The 18,479-nt window shown below is 38.6% G+C and overlaps 1 protein-coding gene across 3 annotated transcripts in view; it reads right to left on the reverse strand.

Moving 5' to 3' along the window:
* Positions 1-18,479, reverse strand: part of PLCB4 (phospholipase C beta 4) — a 214,694-nt gene that overhangs the window by 10,487 nt on the left and 185,728 nt on the right. For all 3 annotated transcript variants that reach the window (XM_072857452.1, XM_072857453.1, XM_072857451.1), the window contains 3 exons: positions 12,456-12,571; positions 7,856-7,931; positions 1,748-1,923 (listed from right to left, as the gene is read on the reverse strand). In XM_072857452.1, coding sequence (XP_072713553.1) covers positions 1,748-1,923; positions 7,856-7,931; positions 12,456-12,571 — 368 coding nt within the window. The remainder of the gene's footprint in view (positions 1-1,747; positions 1,924-7,855; positions 7,932-12,455; positions 12,572-18,479) is intronic.

Raw genomic sequence — 18,479 nt, forward strand, 5'->3', positions numbered from 1 at the left:
ACATTTCAATACTTCACATTCCAAATTCTTCTGAAATATTAATAGATTCAGACACAGTCTTAAATTTGTTTTAAACAGGAAAGTCCCCGGTCTGCACTTTTAGGGGTTACACACAAATTCCCAAATAAGCAGAAACACACTGAATTGCAATGAATAAAGCAGAAAGAATTTTGAAGGTTGTTACTCCTGGGACAGCTGAGAAGAAGAAGTTCTCAGTATTTATCAGGATGTAGATTTTGAGGTCTGGTTCTTAGTAGCTCTGAGAATAAACAGAACAATACATGGACTGAACACAAATGATTTCTAATAAGAGAGCAAGATCCATTACTAATAACATAAGAACTATTTACAAGAAATGATACAGGGCTGTTTAAACAATGTAGAGATATAGAAATTCTAAACCCAAAGACAAAAACTATGAGAAAAAAGCTTTAAAAAAAAATTAAACGTTGCCCTAGTGTAGATATAATAGCCGCCTACAATGACAACCTTTAGCCAAGTTAAGAGAATAAGGAAACATGTATGGAAAAGAAAACAACGCCTTACTTTCACAGGCTATATATTAGTAAATTACCTTCTAAGCATTGTAGTGAATTTCAAATAGGACAGAATACAGGACTCTTAAAAAAAAAAAGTGATGTGACTTCTCTGGGCTGATGCAGCGAGGTATGATTTAGAGATACAGTACCAAGGACTGCACCTTCCTCTGGCTAGTATCTTTTGAATGATGCATTTGTATTAAAATTTAACAATTTTTGGACTTCATTTTTGACTGGGTATGTATTGCAGGACAGCTTGAATAGATGGGTTAACACAGAGATTAACATAAAGATGAGCTCACTAAAAGCCTTTTGCTGGGACAATTCTCTGTTGGGTGGAAAGCTTGCAGGTCCCAGCATGTGTTCTCTCTGATGCAAAGATAAGCTGTTTTTTCCCTCAGGAATTTAAAAAATCATTTCAATTCCTTCTTCAACTGTGATTTATTTACTCCTTTTCCCCCACACTTTTTACGTGAAAGATGCTGAAGACAATTACATATGAATATATATATATGTATGAATATATACGTAAGTATGTACACACATTTTGCATTCATATGCTTTTAGGCTGCTTTCCATAATAGATCATAGCATAAAAAAATGATTCCTCTACTAACTGCCATTTTAACACTGTGGATACAATGTGTGTGTGTATTTAATTTTATTTAATTTCAAATGGGCAGGATGGTTAATTACAAAAGCAACAAGACAGTAGTGTCATGCAATATCTTCTGTATTCCCAGTGATTATGACAGCATATTGTATGAAGATAATACGTCAGTCTAATGTAGCTTATCCTGCTACCTGTTGTTTTTCTGATCTTACTTTTCATGGATCTTTCTTATAATCACCAATGCTATAAACACATGCGTCCGCAACTGCTAGCTACTCCAAAGGATATTTCCATATTTGATACTTCTCAGTTTCCAGCCTCTGAATTAAATTCCTGGGTAAAGTCTAAGCATCCACAGTTGATGCAAACTGACACTGCTTCACCGCATCCGCTGCCTTTAATGAAATTCAGATAATCTAAACCAGCTAAGAAGCCCATTCCTGCATCTATCTAAACATTGTATGATCACTTCTTTTACTTCTACCATGCTTACATCTTTGACAGAAGTACAGGAGCTATCAACACAAGAAACTAAAACATTCTACAAAGCAGACATAAACCAACCCTTATTACCAGGTAGCACTGTCCTGCTCACCTGTCATGTGAAAATTTTAGCTGCTGGGTTTGTTGTTCATGAGCATTAATCAGCAGTTTCTTCAGTAGTTCACACTGTTGGTTCAAGTGTAAATCACGGATTTCTTGCTCTTCGGCACTGTGTGTATTGATCATCTCGGACCACTCTTTAGTGTGCTGTGCCACAATCTCTTTGACCTGTAGAGAAGTAACAGCAGCTTTGGTAGAGGTTCTCAGCTAGGCTAGGAGATCAACTATTACTGCTGCTGAAGATGATGTAAAGACAATCATAGAAAAGATTATAAAGAATGCAGCTAAATTGTGAAAAATGAAGTTAACACAAATGAAGTTGCTTCACAGAGTAACGAAGTCACTGAGGACACTACAGTATATTACAAAACCAGATGTAAAACAACCCCTACTATTAGGACTCTGTTATCTAAAGTGCCCTGAATAAACTGGCTGCATTTATGCTCTTGACTGTACTACTGTTATTTTAAAACCTTCTCTAACACTGAGTTCTTAATAAAACAGTTTCACATTTTTGGTTGCCAAGAAAAAAAAAAAAAAGTATTGAAATTAACAATGGAAAAAACCTAGCGAGCAGGATTTCTCTGAGGGCTTAAATACAGTCTTTGATTTTGTGGAGGCAGTTTTACAAACACAGTCAGTTTACAGAGAAATCCTGTATTTAATACAACCTGAATCTGAAGATGGGCTACATATCTTTGTTTTATATTCATTAAGTCAGCAGGGAATCTGACAAGTATTCTTCTCTTGCTTATCTTCCACGACTCACAACAATAATGAGATTAAAGTTTTGGAAAGTTCCCAAGAGACAATATGAAGAAGTCTAAGTCACCAGAGCTGTTATTATAAGAATATATTGCACTCAATGATTTAGAAAAGAAGCTAATAGAAAGATATATTTTATTATCCTTTAATAATTATCTTTGGGTATTTTGACAAGCTATCCTACTTTTCCATAAATGGTATACAAAATATGCCTCACAGTAAACCTATTTTCAGGTAGTAATTTCAACTGCTACTATGGTAACTAATAGCATCTGGGTCATCTTCTATGAAAGCTAAACCTTATTCTTCAAATCAAAAATTGCCACGATATTGCTCAGAAAGTGAGAGACCGATGCCAGTATTTTAGGTGTGGGCCCACATGTGGGCTCTGCATAGTGCAGAACAGACTCCCCTGCACACACTGATGATGGTGAAGAAACAGGGGACCTTAACAGCCCCAGTCTCCATTCTGCCCTGGAGAGGCTCCTCTGAAGGCCCTCCTGCACAAAGCTCATGTTGTGTAATAAAGCTGGACTCCTAATGGAAAAAAAAAAAAAAAAAAAAAAAAAAGGCGAGTCATTTTGTAACAGGTCAGGGGTGACTACCGCTACCTGAAAGCCAGACTTGGGTTTAACTATAGTTAAATAGTGGTCCCATATCAAAACAGATAGGATTGGAGGCAGAAGCAGCTGATAGAGAGCTACCTGGAGTTTTCTGCAGCTGTCAGAAAAAAACAAAAGCATTTTGAGGCAGGAGACTGGTACAACTAATATAGGCCTAATTCATCAGGGTGTTTAAGAGTGAGTGTACCTCCAGCAGAATGAGCCATGCTTATTTTTGTGCATGTGGGTAAGTGTACTATTAAGCCAGAGCCTATCAACTATGAAGTGATAAATACACTGAAGGATGTGGAGCAGTTAGTGGGAGTAATATCTTGAATAACATGTTCATAAGGCAGTACTGCCTTCAGAGCCAGAAAAACATGAGGATTCAGTTTTAAAATGGGTCAAAATAAATGCTTGGATGTTGGTAACGAAAAGGCACTAACTTTTCAGATGGAGTTTTTGAAAGGTTGAGGGGCAGATGCTCCAGCTCACCTCTGGCACCCACCTAAGGCACTTAAGTTAGGACCAAGTTTAGTCTGAGCTCCTTGTATTGCTGATGTGAAAAGGTGAGCAGTTTCAAAGCAGGATTTATCACACCTAAACACTGCCTGGAGATGCCTCTCATATCTACAGGGCCTCAAGCAACTAGACACTTCAGTTAGGTTGCATGAATCTCCTCTCAGTAGTGACCTCACTTGGCTTATCAACCCACAGGGACACCTAGAGTGGACTTCAGGGGAGCTAAAAGTAAGTCGTGGCTGAAGTTCTCAGGAAAACCCATTCCTTATTTATTTATTTTCAATGCAGAATTTCCAGATGGAGTCAGCTCCATCCATGATTTAGAGAAAAAAGGTACAGGTAGATCCAAAGTCCTGGTAACCTAGAGTAACTGGGTGTAATTGGGACCACAGCAGAAGAGGGACCACATACTCAGAAAACTTCTATGGTCATGATGTTAGAAACTATTAATATTTTTAAAAGACAAGTGCTATTATGTGACCCAGGAAGCAGGCAGAGCCAGCAGCAAATCACACCTGTGTACCACACATCTTGGCACAGGAGCCAACACATGGTTCCTTACACAGATTTGTGAGTCAAATTGCCTTCCTGCAGAGAATGCTCTGGCGGGGCTCTGCCCCCTTTCAAACATAAATAAAATTGTAGTGGGAACTGTGACAGAGCTGGCCAAGTATTCTCCTCCACCGCTTGCTGCTGTGCGACTCTTCCATACAGTCAGCCACTTAGGACTGGGTTTCAAAGTAATTTGAAGTATTAGGAAAGTGCAGGGGACGTTACCATATGAGATCTGATTCGTAGTCTCAGCAAGAGTGTTTTACATTGCCCTAAAATGACAGGCAGGCATTCCAGTAAACAAAAAAGAGTTCGCTTTTATTTAAAGCCTCCTTATGCTGTAGACTAAATGCAAAACAATCTTTGCATAAAAAAAGAATCGTGACTTAATAAAACAGTGAAACAAATAAGTTTATAAATAGTGGAAGCCATGGTGAAAGCAATTATTTTGTGACTTAACTGCAAAGAGCATTTATGAAGCCCAAACAAATGCAGAGAAACAAAGACTCAAGGGCCCATTGCAAATGAATAATGTGATCATTGTTTTTAAATGGGTAATGTTATACACCACAGAGGAACACAAAGGCAGGAATCCTATATCTCAGGTACACTGATACCAAAGACTCATAGAATATCTCGAGCTGGAAGGGACCCATAAGGATCATCGATTCCAACTCCCAAAGAAGAAACCTGCAAGGAAACTTAAGCATGGCAGTACTTTAAGTATTTAATCTGAGAAGATAAGAAGCAAGAACCATAAAAAACCTGCCTGTGTTCATGGACAGATGTGCTAGTGATGTGCTACTAATTTCAAAATCAGCATGCAGTCTAAGAAGCAGGTACAGGTCCTCATAAACAATTTTTTCTCTGGGGGTGGGACAGAAAGGGAAGATTTCTTAAATATCGTGCAGGCTAGAAGTCTCATTTCAGGTAGAGCAAGATATAACCTGATGAGAAGGATGTAAGGGATTTGCCAAACACCAGTTACAAGACTTGAAATACCCAATTTGACTCAGATTCAGACGACCTTAGAACTCAAGACCATTAAATCATCTGAAATCCAATTTTGTTGCAGATCTGTGATACACTTCCAAAGTTCAGATGTAGTAAATTCAGTGTACATCCCTGCTTTTCTCCAATTTATTCGCATCATAGTTAAAATTACTATTTCATTTGCACAGGGCTGTGCTCTTGTCCTACTTTCCACTATTAAGGTAGTGTTGCTTATCCAAAAGGAAAAGAAAAATAACCATTAGCTAACTTCTCTCTTTCCTGTTCTACAGACTGTGTTTGCAATCCTGTCCTTTCATCTGTTCCTACACTGGGCCTAGGAGACTAATTAAAATCTTGATAAGGAACTTTCTTTTGCACAGCATATATGCAAGATGTTTGTTTAGTCACTAAGTTCAAGCAGGAATAATCTCTGAAGTAATCTTTCCTTTTTTTCTTTTCATCCTCTGCCTGCTTGATATTGGGACCTACTTTTCTAATGCAAGGGAGTAATTTGCATCTGCTAGGTTAATTGTGTGTGAAGTACACACTGGGACATTCAGATCTAATTTAAATATTTTATGCCAAACTTGGGCTGGATGTTTCCTCATGACAGGAAGACTTTTGGAGATGAAAAGGTCTCGTTGGTGCTAAAAGTGTACATGCACATTGTGACACAGAGCTGCACTGGAGGACATGAGCTGTAATTAAAGCTGAATTATGGTACAATCTGATATCAAAATTAGTGGGCCAAATGCTCAGAAATGCTGAACAACTGTTAATTAATCGAACTCCCACTATAATAGTGTAATGCATTCAGCATCTCAGAATTTAATCTGATTTAATTGCACCTACCTTCATCTAGAAGAAAAGTTAATTTCCCTATGGTCTTGAGCACTTTTTTCCAACCTGTTGCTTGCAAACCTTTGAATGATCTCTAGGGATACGTCAAGGGCCCACACATGGCAATCGAAACAAAAGAAGTCTGTGAGAATACTAAAATCGGTACATAATCTGGACAATTTTGATAGAACCACAGTGAGCAAGATATTGAAAATCGCTGACCTAGAGAAAACCACAGAGGTAGATGACTTGCAGAGGAGTTCTTCAGGAATTATTCAACACACAGAGGCTTGGCATTTCAAAGGAGCTTACATTTAAGTCTCCTTTGAAAATGTCATCCTAAAACTTGACATGGGAGTGGACAAAAATCAGTCTGTTTTCCAGGTATGGATTAAATTGAAGGGAACCAGTTTGAAAGCAGGATTTTAAAAGCAACAGGGCTCAGAAACTGCATACATTTGTGGAAAGGGAAAACATGAGTCACAGTTAGTGGATTTGGAAGATTAATGAACACTTGGATGTCCCTTGTGTACAAATCACACCTCTTAACTCCAGACTGTGAATGACACAGCTGAGAAGCAGAGATCACAGCAAAGAATTTTCTACACAGTACAACTTCAGATGAGTTTTGGAGCTTATGGCTGGATGACAGGGAGCTAGTGCTCCTTGGAGAGTTTATTTCCCTAAGAAATGAATAGATTATCTTTTTTTTTAAGTTGTCAACAAATTTGCTTTTATTTAAGGAAACGGTTCTGGACTTTTCATAGGAGAAGGAGATAGGGAGATAAGACAGTACACACTAGGTTTTATTCCTGGGGGTTTTCCTACATCTTTGTCTGAGCAGGCAGCAACAAGAAAGAAACCTTGTTTAGAAAACCAGGATCTTCTCCACATGAAATAACAATACCAAAGAATAAAATTAGGAGAAGAAAAGATGGAAATGACCTTATTCTAGTCTCAAAGATGTGGCTGCTTTTGTTTGTATTTTCTATACTTGTCTGATCCTTTTCACAGGTTCCAGCTTTTACAGTAACTCTCCTGTACTGTAGTCAGTCTCCGGTACTCTTCTCCCTCCAGATCATTCTGTACAAGGATGTGTCTTCCAGTATACCTGCCACCCTCTAGTTTGGATATCTTTCAGAAACTTGAAAGCATGTCAACAGGTGGTAGATAAAACTTTCAAAGGAAATATGAAGTCGGTGAGCATAGTAGTGGTATCGAAGTATAGAAGCAGCAGCTCTAAGCAACTCCATGTGAGCCATGAATCACAGCTTGAGAATAGCTTTTTCAAACGAACTGAAGTTGAGCCTCAGAGCACTTTTTTATTCTCCAGCACCCTGGAGAAAACAATGCAACTAAGAAATGGAGAAAAAAAAATACTAGAATTAAGAAGGCACTTGGTTCAAGAGCAGCTTGGACTCCTCCTTCCCTAAGAGACAGAGCAGCAAGTGTTGTCCATGGTGACAATGAAGGAAAATTAAAAAGAAACTTCTTTATGTATATATTTTGAGAAAGTATTTAGTATCCAAATTTCATACAAAATATATTTGTCTCTTTGTGTAGCTAGAACTGACACAAATGGCCAGTTTAGTTTCGTGAGGCATGAATATGGCACTTTCGTCAATAATTTTAAAAGGGCAGGAAATTGACGTTGCTTTTTAAAATTTTTTTAAGAAACACTTTTAGACACTCGATTACTCCCATTCTTTTCAACATGTTATTATTGCTGAAAATCATTCATATGCTTCCGAGAAAATTAACTACCACTTGGGTCTCAAAATCTCTCTTTCAGATGTTGCATGTGTTAAAATTGGCTGTTTGCTTACCTTAGATTTGTGATCTGATGTTAGCGTCTGAATTTTAATTTCCGTTTCTTTCTTCAATTCAAGACAATTACTTCCTCTAAAAAAAGGAAAATTGCAAATGTGTGCCACAAGTTAAACATCTTCCCATTCAGTCAGCTCTTACTAATTAAAATGTTAATCAAAGTTGAAGTGCTGCAGCGTATTGGAATGAAATTATTTCTTCTGGCAATTTATTCACAACTTACAAAATATTGTTGGATTAATGATCATTCAATTCAAACACCACACAATTAATTCTAGATTGGCCCAGCAATTATTCTGTTGCTGAGGATATGTCAAGCATCTCCATTTATGGTACTTGGTTCCTTTTCCAGGCTTAAAATACCTTGCCAAGAGAAACCAGTTTCTGCCTGAAAACTTACAGGCATATTCATTGCCTTGCCATGATTTTATCCTCTGTTTTAAAAGTAATTTTTCCTTTTTTTTTTTTTTAGTTTGAGGCAGAGAAGTAATTTGAATAACCACCTTGCAGGGCAATTTGGGCATACTAAATTTGAACGCCTATTGAAAGTGTAAGTGCCCCTCTGTGAGAAAACAGAATTGAATGGGTTGCAAAGAAGGGGGCCTCAGTACCCTTGCAGACCACACCAACCCATGTGGATGAATCCAAGCCATTAGATACCTTACATGACTTGGAAAGCAACAAATCTTGAAGACAGGCCTCATTCCTGCAATAAGCTGAATACAGCATGGCCTTTGTGTTTGGGTAAAATTAATGGGGTTGAATGCAAGTTGCAAAGCTTGTTTAATGCAGGAGGAGTGTTTGATTCTAAGGAACAGGCTGGTAAAATGCCTGCAGAGGGCCCATGCTGAAGCTCCCCTGTTGTGCCTGTGGGTTAGGAGATGGATGACTTCTACCTCTCACCCACAGAATTTCCTTCACTAAGCCCAATTACTTAGGCCGCGCATTGGGTGGGACAGATGTACAGAAAAACTATTGCATTGCAGCTACAACAGGAATTTCAATTACTGTCTCACCAAAGTCAATAAATTTTTGAAGGCTGACAAGCTTCATCTTTACCAATCTTCTTGTTCCCTTTTTTGCAGTGAAGGGTTTTTACAACAGAATACAAATTCACACATTGGAAGTCTCTGGTTTTTTGTCTGGAATAATACAATATATTGAGAGCAGTCTATTTTTAACATCACTGTAATATTCCTGTGTCGGATCATCCACTGATGTAAAATGGTGTAACTCCACCGAGTGGATGGAGACACATTCACTTCATCATCTGAAGCTGGCCCTAATAAGAATGGTTATTGCTTGACTGCAGTAACATTAATCCATGTTTGCTCTAGAAAAGGAGATTTATGAAACTCTTAACAAGTTTAAATCCTATTTTAATATCAAAGTACTGCTAAACTTATGGAAATTAGCAAAAAAAATTATCATCAAACAGTACCAGGAAAGCCCTTACTGAAAATAGTAGTGTGTTGTGCCTTGTGTTCCCAAGGGCCACCAGAAGGACTAGTCATTTATTTTCTAGTCATAACAAGGAAATTTTTGTAGAGATTTGTGACACTCATTTGACACTTTGGAACGAATATAAAGGCATAGAGCAGGTTCTGACCACTGTAACCTCCGCCTGAAAAAAAACCCAGCTGGAAAGAAAGTGGTTTTGATTATGCATGTGGGTAGCTGCAGAATCTGGCTATAATTCATATATGATTTGTCATACACTATGAAAGAGACTGCTGCTTAGGTGAATCAAACATATTTTATCCCAAATTAGTCTAATTGGTTCAATCACTGGACTTTTCAGACATCAAACCACCAACTGATCCCTTCTCTGGAAATGCAGCTTTCATTATATCTCAAGGCAGCTTCTAGCCAGGCTGGACATAACGAGAATTGTCCCCAACTGTGGTGGCATAGTCCATGGTTAAACCACTGAGTCACAGGTGGGAACAAATCCCCTGGGACAGCTCAACCCAGTGTCACATGTCCATGCTCACACACACACATACACTTGAATTTCTGGACAGTCCCGATAAATGAGAAGGATCTTTATGTGCCCTCAACTCCATTTCAGAGTGGGAAACACGAGCATACGTATCCCCATAAGCCTCTCTGAGATTTGTAAGCATTTGAAGTGTACAACAGAAATAGCACAGGGAGCAAAATCCTGTCCATCTGTCAAGCGAATTAGCATGTGATTAAAAAATTCTACTTTGCTGAACAATATGCAGTTGACGTTTGTCACACCATGTGGCAGAAATGGACCATGAAAAACTGCACAACAAAATCAGAAGAGAAAGTCTTTTATACACCTATCAAAAAGTCCTTTTTTCAGGAAGTATCTGACAATTTCAATATGAATGCCTTGAAAACACATTTTACATGTTCTTTTACAACTTTTATTGCTTGTAAAAGTTCCAAAATGACAGCCAAGGAAACAGAGCATGTCCTGTACTCACTAAACCCAGGGCCCCTTATTCATCAGATCATTTCAGTTCAATAAAGTCTTTAAGTCTCAACCAATGTGTTCACTTTTACGCATGTCCTTAAATATACTGCACAGTTGGGATGAAGAGAAGTGTGTGCGTAAGTACCTTGCTGAATGGGCTTTCAGGGCTGCATACACAATGACCCTGAAGGAAGCCCTTAAAACACTTTGATACAGAATTAAAATGTGTTTTCACAGAAAGTCTGTGCTGCTACTGGATTTGATTTGTCTGTTAATTAGATACCAATAGTTATTCTTGTAACACTGAAGAGCCATCAGATGACTGAGAGCTCTGGAGTCCATGGAAAGTATGGAGTCATGGCGAGGGACAGTGTTTGGCTGTATATTGGATCTGCTTCTGGAGTAGTAATTTCCAACTTTTTTTTTTTTTTTTTTTTTTTTAAAACTTTCTATGAGAATTTAAACTATCTTAAAGGCTTTGGTGTCCATGAGAGAAGCGTTACAAAATCAAGAAAAGACACTGCAAGTAGTCAATGAAGTGATCTCAAACTGGGAATCAAATTATCAACTGCTTTTATACTTGTCCCATTTGGGGTTACTCTGGAAAGCATCGTTAGGCAGCATTTTCCACTATTTATTGCACAGAGACAGCCATTACCACCTTTAACTTTCTGACACACCTTCATTTGCTGTTTTGCCTAGACAGGCAGAGGCACTGGGTTCTTCTCAGGCCAACAGGAATACTGATTTATGACTCTTCTGATACAAGATTCTTAAATTCCAGAGCGCGGGGAAGCCTTTCTTCCCCCATGATAATTCTGGTGCAATGTCCAGGGCTTAGTTCACTGCCACTGTAGTAAATACCCTGACTGTAATTATAAATCCAGCTATATCAATAACCTTCTGCTGTGTTATATTCAATGGAAATTGAATCAAAGCCACATTAAATTAATTAGTCCTGTAGTTGTTCCCTCTCCGTTTGGAGAAGTAGTAATTTTCTGGAAGGAACTACTTGGATTAGAAGTATTTCGGTGCTTACAGTTCTCCTTTCTTGGACAAAAAAAACAACACGAGCTTTTTAAAGAGTTTGTGAGCTTTTAAGAATTTAGTGAGGAGAATTCTCCTTACCTTGTTTACTCCTGACAGTTCTATTTCTGTTCTGTTGCAAGTTTATAACATGCACACTCCAAAAACACTGCCATTCCAAATAATTTATAAACCAAAAAGTGTTTGTGTAAGAATCCAATACCAAAGAGGCATCTATGTTCAGTATTCACTGAGTTGGTTGCCAGTTGTTGTTGCCAGATGACAACAATATGAAATTAAGGCTAACTATTAGCACAGCTTGATATAGAACTGAATAAAGTAATTCCTGCTTTAGGTCACAGTTTTATAGTATAAACCGCTGTCTCAATGAAATGCCAGTCATAGGGTGAAAGGTGGAGAGGAGAAACTGCTGCCAGATTACATGATAGCAGCAAGGCAACAGCAGGTCCTGCTACGCAATTCCAAATGGGACTGTAAGAGGGACATTTTATTAAAGTCACCAGTATCTTCCAGGAACTTTTCTGGGACAATTAAGAGATTCACACAGATAATGTCCCAGGCCATCAGCTAGTGCAAACCAAAACAGCTTCATTCAAGTCAAAGGAGTAATACTGATTTATCCCAGCTGAGGATCTGAAGGTTTTTTTGTTAAAAAGAAACTGCAGTTTGACAGCACAGCAAAACTCTATTATTCTAAAACATTCAGGATTTAGAAGCCAGCTTTTCCCTGCCAAATCAAATCATTGCTACTTTCTGGTCATTAGAGCTATTGAGGACCTTAGTCTGCTCTCACTGAACACAACAGTGACATTCCTTGGGGAGTGTCCGGGCAGTGAGACCAGATCAGACCACAGAAATAAAAATTTGAGGCAACTCCTTTGCTTTTACTTTTAAAGCTCTGATAGTAGAAGACTAGAGAAAGGCAAAGTGAGTACAACATTTATGGCCCATTGCTAGAGCCTTCAAGCAGCTCAGTTGGGTGTAGGATGCTGGTTCAAGCTGCAATTCATTCATATGAATGACCTTTTTATGAATGTTTTACTCCAGACCACAAAAGCATAAAATCTATTTTACGTCTAAAAAAAAATTTTAAAATAATATCTTACCCCTTCTTCTTGATTGCCTTCTCTAACATTTTCTCGTATGATACCTTTTCTTTATCATATTGTGCCACTATTTTGTCAATTTGTGTGCAGTGCAACTTCTGCATAGCGCTGTGCTCCTGGAAAACAGTAGGACCTTACAATTAGGTTGCTGGATTTTTAAGGTTTAGTTTTCTTACAGTGTAAAAATATCAGTGTACGAACACATAACTTTGACAATGGAATTTAATCTGGTTTAGCCATCTAGTATTAAAGGTTCCAGATATTCCACCATAAGCACTAAAACACTTCTTTGTTTGAAAAATGAAAACCTGTAGCGGACCTTAAAAATATGGTATACCTTAAAACAAAAGAATGATGGGAAAAAAACTCATCTTTTTGAATAAATGTCCATTTAAGTGCAATGTAAAAAAATCAGATTTACAGGCTCAGATCATATCATTCAAAGTTTCTGAATGCAGAGGAGAACAAAACTCAACCCAGTCCCCTCTTCCTCTACATATCTCATACTGAATACAGTGCTAGCCCCTTGGCCACTGCAAATCAAATAGCTCCAAGTCCAAACATTAGCTAAAAATCAAATCACTAACTACTGACATTCTGAAGATCTGGCCCATGACCCCTAAAGACAGCAGCAATCTTATCATTAAGAAATGCCACCTTGTTGCAGAGCATCTCCCTTTGCAAGTGACAGTAAGCTGTGCAATGTGACTTTCAACTACACATGCAGACTGCAAATAACTGTTGCCCCCTGTTCCCCCCCCCCCCAAACAATAAAGCACACACTGATAAACTGGACATACAGGGCTACTCCACCTGATGTGGAGTATTACACATCAAGGCTAACCCACTGTCACTACTATAGTTATGTGACTTACATTGGGGAAGTGGCAGAGGAGGTTATCTATGGAAGGGGAGGAAAAAACTGTTCCTATGATGAAAAGATGAATCACTAATGCATGTGACACACTTGGGTCTAGCATACAGACAGTTCTTTTCCATGACAAGACTGTACCAGAAACAACACACTTCACTTAGTGCTTACGTGTAGACTTCATTATTGACTTTGTATTCTCCTTTACCAGAATAGCTGCTCATAATGATGCAAATATTTAACTACCACAGAGAGCACTAAATATTGAATTTACATTACAATAGGAAAAATTGTTGTTTGTTAATTTACGTTATTTTATTAATATCCAATTGCTCCACATTTTATCTAATCATGACAAAAAGCCTTGCATTAATTAATATGGCCTCTTCGAGGACTTTATCTCTATTTTGTTTTATAGGTCATTTTGCATTTATTCTACCCTCGCTATTCTACTGCTCTTTGTTAGTATTTTCTATACACCTGTGTTTGCCTTATCACTGGTTCTTCCTCTAAAAATACTAATTAAAGACTTTTACATTCACTTTTACCAAAACATTAACACAAATGTTGTGATGCTTTTAAAAATCTAGCCCTGGGCTGTACCTGAGCACTCCGACATCTGCCAAGCACTTCCCTGGGGAATGCGTACAGCTTCCGATTTTGTATTTAGAGTGGGGAACTGAATTTTCTGTTCTACAGACAATTTAAAGGGAAACAAATAGACTCCATCAACATTAAAACACGCCAGCTTCACCAGGGAGTCTTTACACTGGCTAACCAGGTAGGAAAAAAGAGGGACAGTGATAAGAATGACACAAGCTGGACAGCACCAGCCAGCCACAGGTGAAGTGACTGAGAGCATCCCTCAAACTACCCACTCACCCCTAGACGAACAGAACAATACAATTCTTGCTCTAAAAGACTAAGCGCAAACATTGCAAAGCATGAGACATCTGCCCGCTCATGTGACACTCCTCCATAATCTGGGAGGGCACAGCACGGAGAGCTAGAATCCCTGCTTTTCCCTCAGGACAACCATGATTTAAGCCCTCTCTCTTTAACACAAACCCACTGTAATCTTTTGCAGACTCCCCTCTACTGCTTCTTACTGCTCATAAACAACTCTATCCTGTATCTGAAACAGATATATTGTGGACCATATCCCTCTCATTTCCTTCCCTGGTCCTCCTCCTCATCCAGTTCATGGAACATGCATTTGTTTGTGCACAATATAAACAGAGCTGGAAGAGGAAGATGGGCTACTAACAACCTCCACATGCAAGGCACAAAGAGTACTAGGAGTCAACTCCCTACCAGAGGTCCCTTGAATTAGATGACCTTCAACCCCTGGAACACTATTTAAAATGGGTTAGCTGATGCGAGTTTGATTTTCTGTCTATGCTCAAAGGAAAATTCATCACAGCTAGCTACTGCGTCCCAAACTTCTGCTGAGATTCGATGAAATACGAGTGGTTTTGTAGCATCTTAAAGCACTCTCAGTATATTTTGTTTTCAGATGCAAACAAAGTTTCAGGTGGTAAGGTGTTCTAGATTGAATCAGAATATGTTTGGAGATAAAAGTCTCCTCAGCTAGGTCTCCCATGATTTCCTCAAGTCCACTGAATTTGCAGTTTGAATTCACACACCTTTTACATGAATATATTCACAAATGACATTTAATGATTATATTACAAACTGAAGCCACAGTTCAGCCAGGGTTCTGAGAGGCCACCTAACTGATATACAAAGACTCAAATCACAGCAAGACTATCCATAGGAAAAAAGTAAAGAATCATATATAGTTCCATTAAAGGGGGACTGGGAGGGGGTGGAAATCACAATTCAGTCTATTGATGAGAAGAGGAAGTAAGTTCCTATGGTACAAACTGTTATTCCTGCCTGGTATCTCCCTAAAGAAACACAAATACTCCTGTGTACAACTGAAAACTGAAGTATGGAGGAGTCTCATTACAGAATACAAAAATGAGGAAATAAAGAAAAAGAAGCTATCATTTCTAAATCAACAATCCATTTTGCAGAACTTTATTAATCTAGAGTCCTGTAGTCTTTTGTACTGTTGCTTGTGCATTGTGAAATGGAGATTCTTTTTTATGTTCTTTTTTTCCTAGGCTTTATTTCAAACAGTACATATATTCAGTATCAATATAAATGTGCAGGAGATGAATTCTGGGATTTATATTTTTGGGTGGTAATTATGTTACTGGTACAGTTCTGGTTACTGTCTATGGCCATATTAAATTCCTTAAGGGGGCACTTGTGACTATCCCTGTCTTGTCTGCAACCGCTAGAACTGTATACCATAATCCTCTGTTGTGCTGTTGACTGTTAGAGAATATATCAAGATAATCCCTCACTATCCTTCCTCTTCTGTCTAACCCAAGAAGCATAAAAACTACGTGACATCCCTGCAAAATCTTAAAATTCAGTAGGGGCCCATAGATGCAGGCTGCTAACAGATGAAATCAGTGACTGAGAGTCTTACATATGCACATCTCCTTGCCTTTATAGCCCATCTACCTGTGATGCCACCCACCCCAGATCATTTACCTAAACAGTACTCAACATCTGACTTGATTAAAAAAAGATAGAAACCAATGGACATCATTCAGACACATCAGCCATTCTGCAGTTGCACAGTAATATTCATACTGGGAGATTAAAGTTACTTCAGGGAATGTAAGCAGGAAATACTTTATTTCAAAGCTGCCCAGTGTAGGTGTTTTTATGAATGTATTGTTTAAAGAAAAACATTTCTGCAATATGCAGAAGTGGCTGGACATATTATTTTAAAATCACCAAAAGCACAGGTTACCAGTCGTAAGATTCAACAGAAAGTTATTCCTAACATGGAACTTTTTAAAAATGCTGATCACTAGATTAATTTCCACTGTTTTTCAAAACTCAAACAAAAGGAATACTACAGCGTCAGAGGTTGATAGCTTGCAAAATAAGTGCCACTACAAAAGTATTCTGTTTTGCTTGTTGGCAGTCCTGTCTACTGGTGTCAAAAAGGTGCATTTCACATGCCTGGATTTTAAACAGTCCCATGAAGGATCGAATATCTTTGTTGCTTTCTGTACTTTTGAAAATCTTGCTGCTACTGCCTTACTGTCCCTTAAATAATGGCAGTATTATAGATGATGTAAAAGAACACAATCCATACACGGGCCAACAGTTTCAAACTCCTCGCAGCAGCTGCTAATCTACTTGAAAGTGACAGAACATGACCATGATGAAATCTGTCACGCAGACAGAATCCCAGGGGCCTGGCCTTTCTGGTACCAGCTTCTCAGATCCCACCAATTCTTGTGGCACCTCAGTAATCTCAGGCAAAAAGATAAGGTTGACAGTCGTTTCTTTACAAGGAATGTTTTTTCCAAATTCCCCTTGTGAATGTGAGGGTTCTTGAGAAAGCTCACTCATTTCTTGACAGGGACACTTACTCATTTTTTCCTCTCCCTGTCCCAGCCTATAGGACCAGCTTTGCTCACTGTCCAACAGATGACAAAGAAATTGCCCTAGGAGTTGACTACAAAGATTTACATATAATCCCTACAACATGCTTCCCCTAAAAATACTGTATTTCTCATGGTATCATCAAAGAAATCTGTGTTACCTTCCCACTCCTTGGCTCCCCGCCCTTTAAAGAATTATGCCCACGTTCTTTGCATATCTGGCAAACCTACACTGTTTTCTCATGGTGACCTGTCTCATTCCAGATTCAGAATGCCCTGTTAGATGAACTAGTTCACAATGCAAATAAATGGGCTGAGGTTTGGATCATGTTCTTCGCTCACAAGAGCGATCATCTGTTCTTTAGCAATCCCAACAGCAGCACAATGCTACCTCAGTCATACTCATGCAGACTTACCTTTTCAGAGACTAAACCAGCTTGGAGAATATTCACTCTCCCCCCTTCAACTCTCTCTTCCTTCATAGCCAGCCACAAGCTAAGCAGAGGATTAGGTTCAATAACTAGAGGCAAAAGTTCTGTTGCAGAATGGAACGGGTTCTTCTGAAGTGGAGAAACCATAGTCGCACACTGACTCTGAAACTAAACTTGCTGTGAAATATTGACACCCTCCAGTATTCACTACAGTTTGTCCTGCCTTTAATTTCTACGTGCTCTATTATTCCCTTACAATCCTTTAGGATTTCTTTAAAACTATTGTCCTGTCTTTGCAGAGCTTTATTTATATACATACCTTTTACATGATTCTCAATTCTGAGTAAAATCTCAACTCTTAACTATTCATAGACTTTGTGAAATCTAAAATTCTGCATTTTTTTTTGTAAGCCACTAATCTGACATCAGGGAATGGGCAAATTTAATTTTATTGGTCACAGACTGGCTGCCTAGTAATGGTACTAAGTAATTACTAAGTAATGGATGCTAAGAACAGTGATCTTCCTGCCAATCTAATGATCTCTATCCTACTTAGACTAGATATCTTATTTTTCCTACACAAAAGTGAAAAAAGGAACAGTGAAGATTGTACCTCCACCTGCCCAAACATCCTTCTCTTAAAAAAACAGATTAATAACTTCACCATAAAGTGAAGTCACAGTATGTGATGTGTCTGTCTGTGTGTGTGTATACTGGGTATTACAGTTGTAAGGAGCTATGCCATGTAGGGAAAACAAATGAGTGATAATATGCAGAGGGACGTTAGGAGAATTTTATTGTGCTGCTGGAGTCAAAATGGCTGGAACACTGAACAGAAGTAAATAAAAAGAAAGATAGCATCAAAGAAATACACAGACAGAGAGTGTTGCATCCTGAAACGACTTGCACCAGTTAATTTTTGTCTTAATCTGAAAATGTGGTGTCTCTAACAGTCCTATATCCTGAGAAAACAGAGAAAACACATCAGACGTGTTTTCATACAGAGCAACCAACCTCCGCCAGCCAGCATTTCAGTGGAGCTGCTAATACATCTCTACACTGAGTGCAGAGTGTAGAGTGGATGCTGTCAGTAAAAGGGACCCTTACTGCTGTCGTCTTCCTTAGCTAGCTCTGCCCTGGGCTACCAGATTAGCTCCTACACCACTTAGATCAGAGCTCCTTCCTCTTAACCTGCTCTCTCTTCCACACTTGCATGCATTCGTTTTCCATAACGCATTTTCCAAGG

The sequence above is a fragment of the Ciconia boyciana genome, chromosome 3, assembly GCF_034638445.1.
Source record: "Ciconia boyciana chromosome 3, ASM3463844v1, whole genome shotgun sequence".
Lineage (NCBI taxonomy): Eukaryota > Metazoa > Chordata > Aves > Ciconiiformes > Ciconiidae > Ciconia > Ciconia boyciana.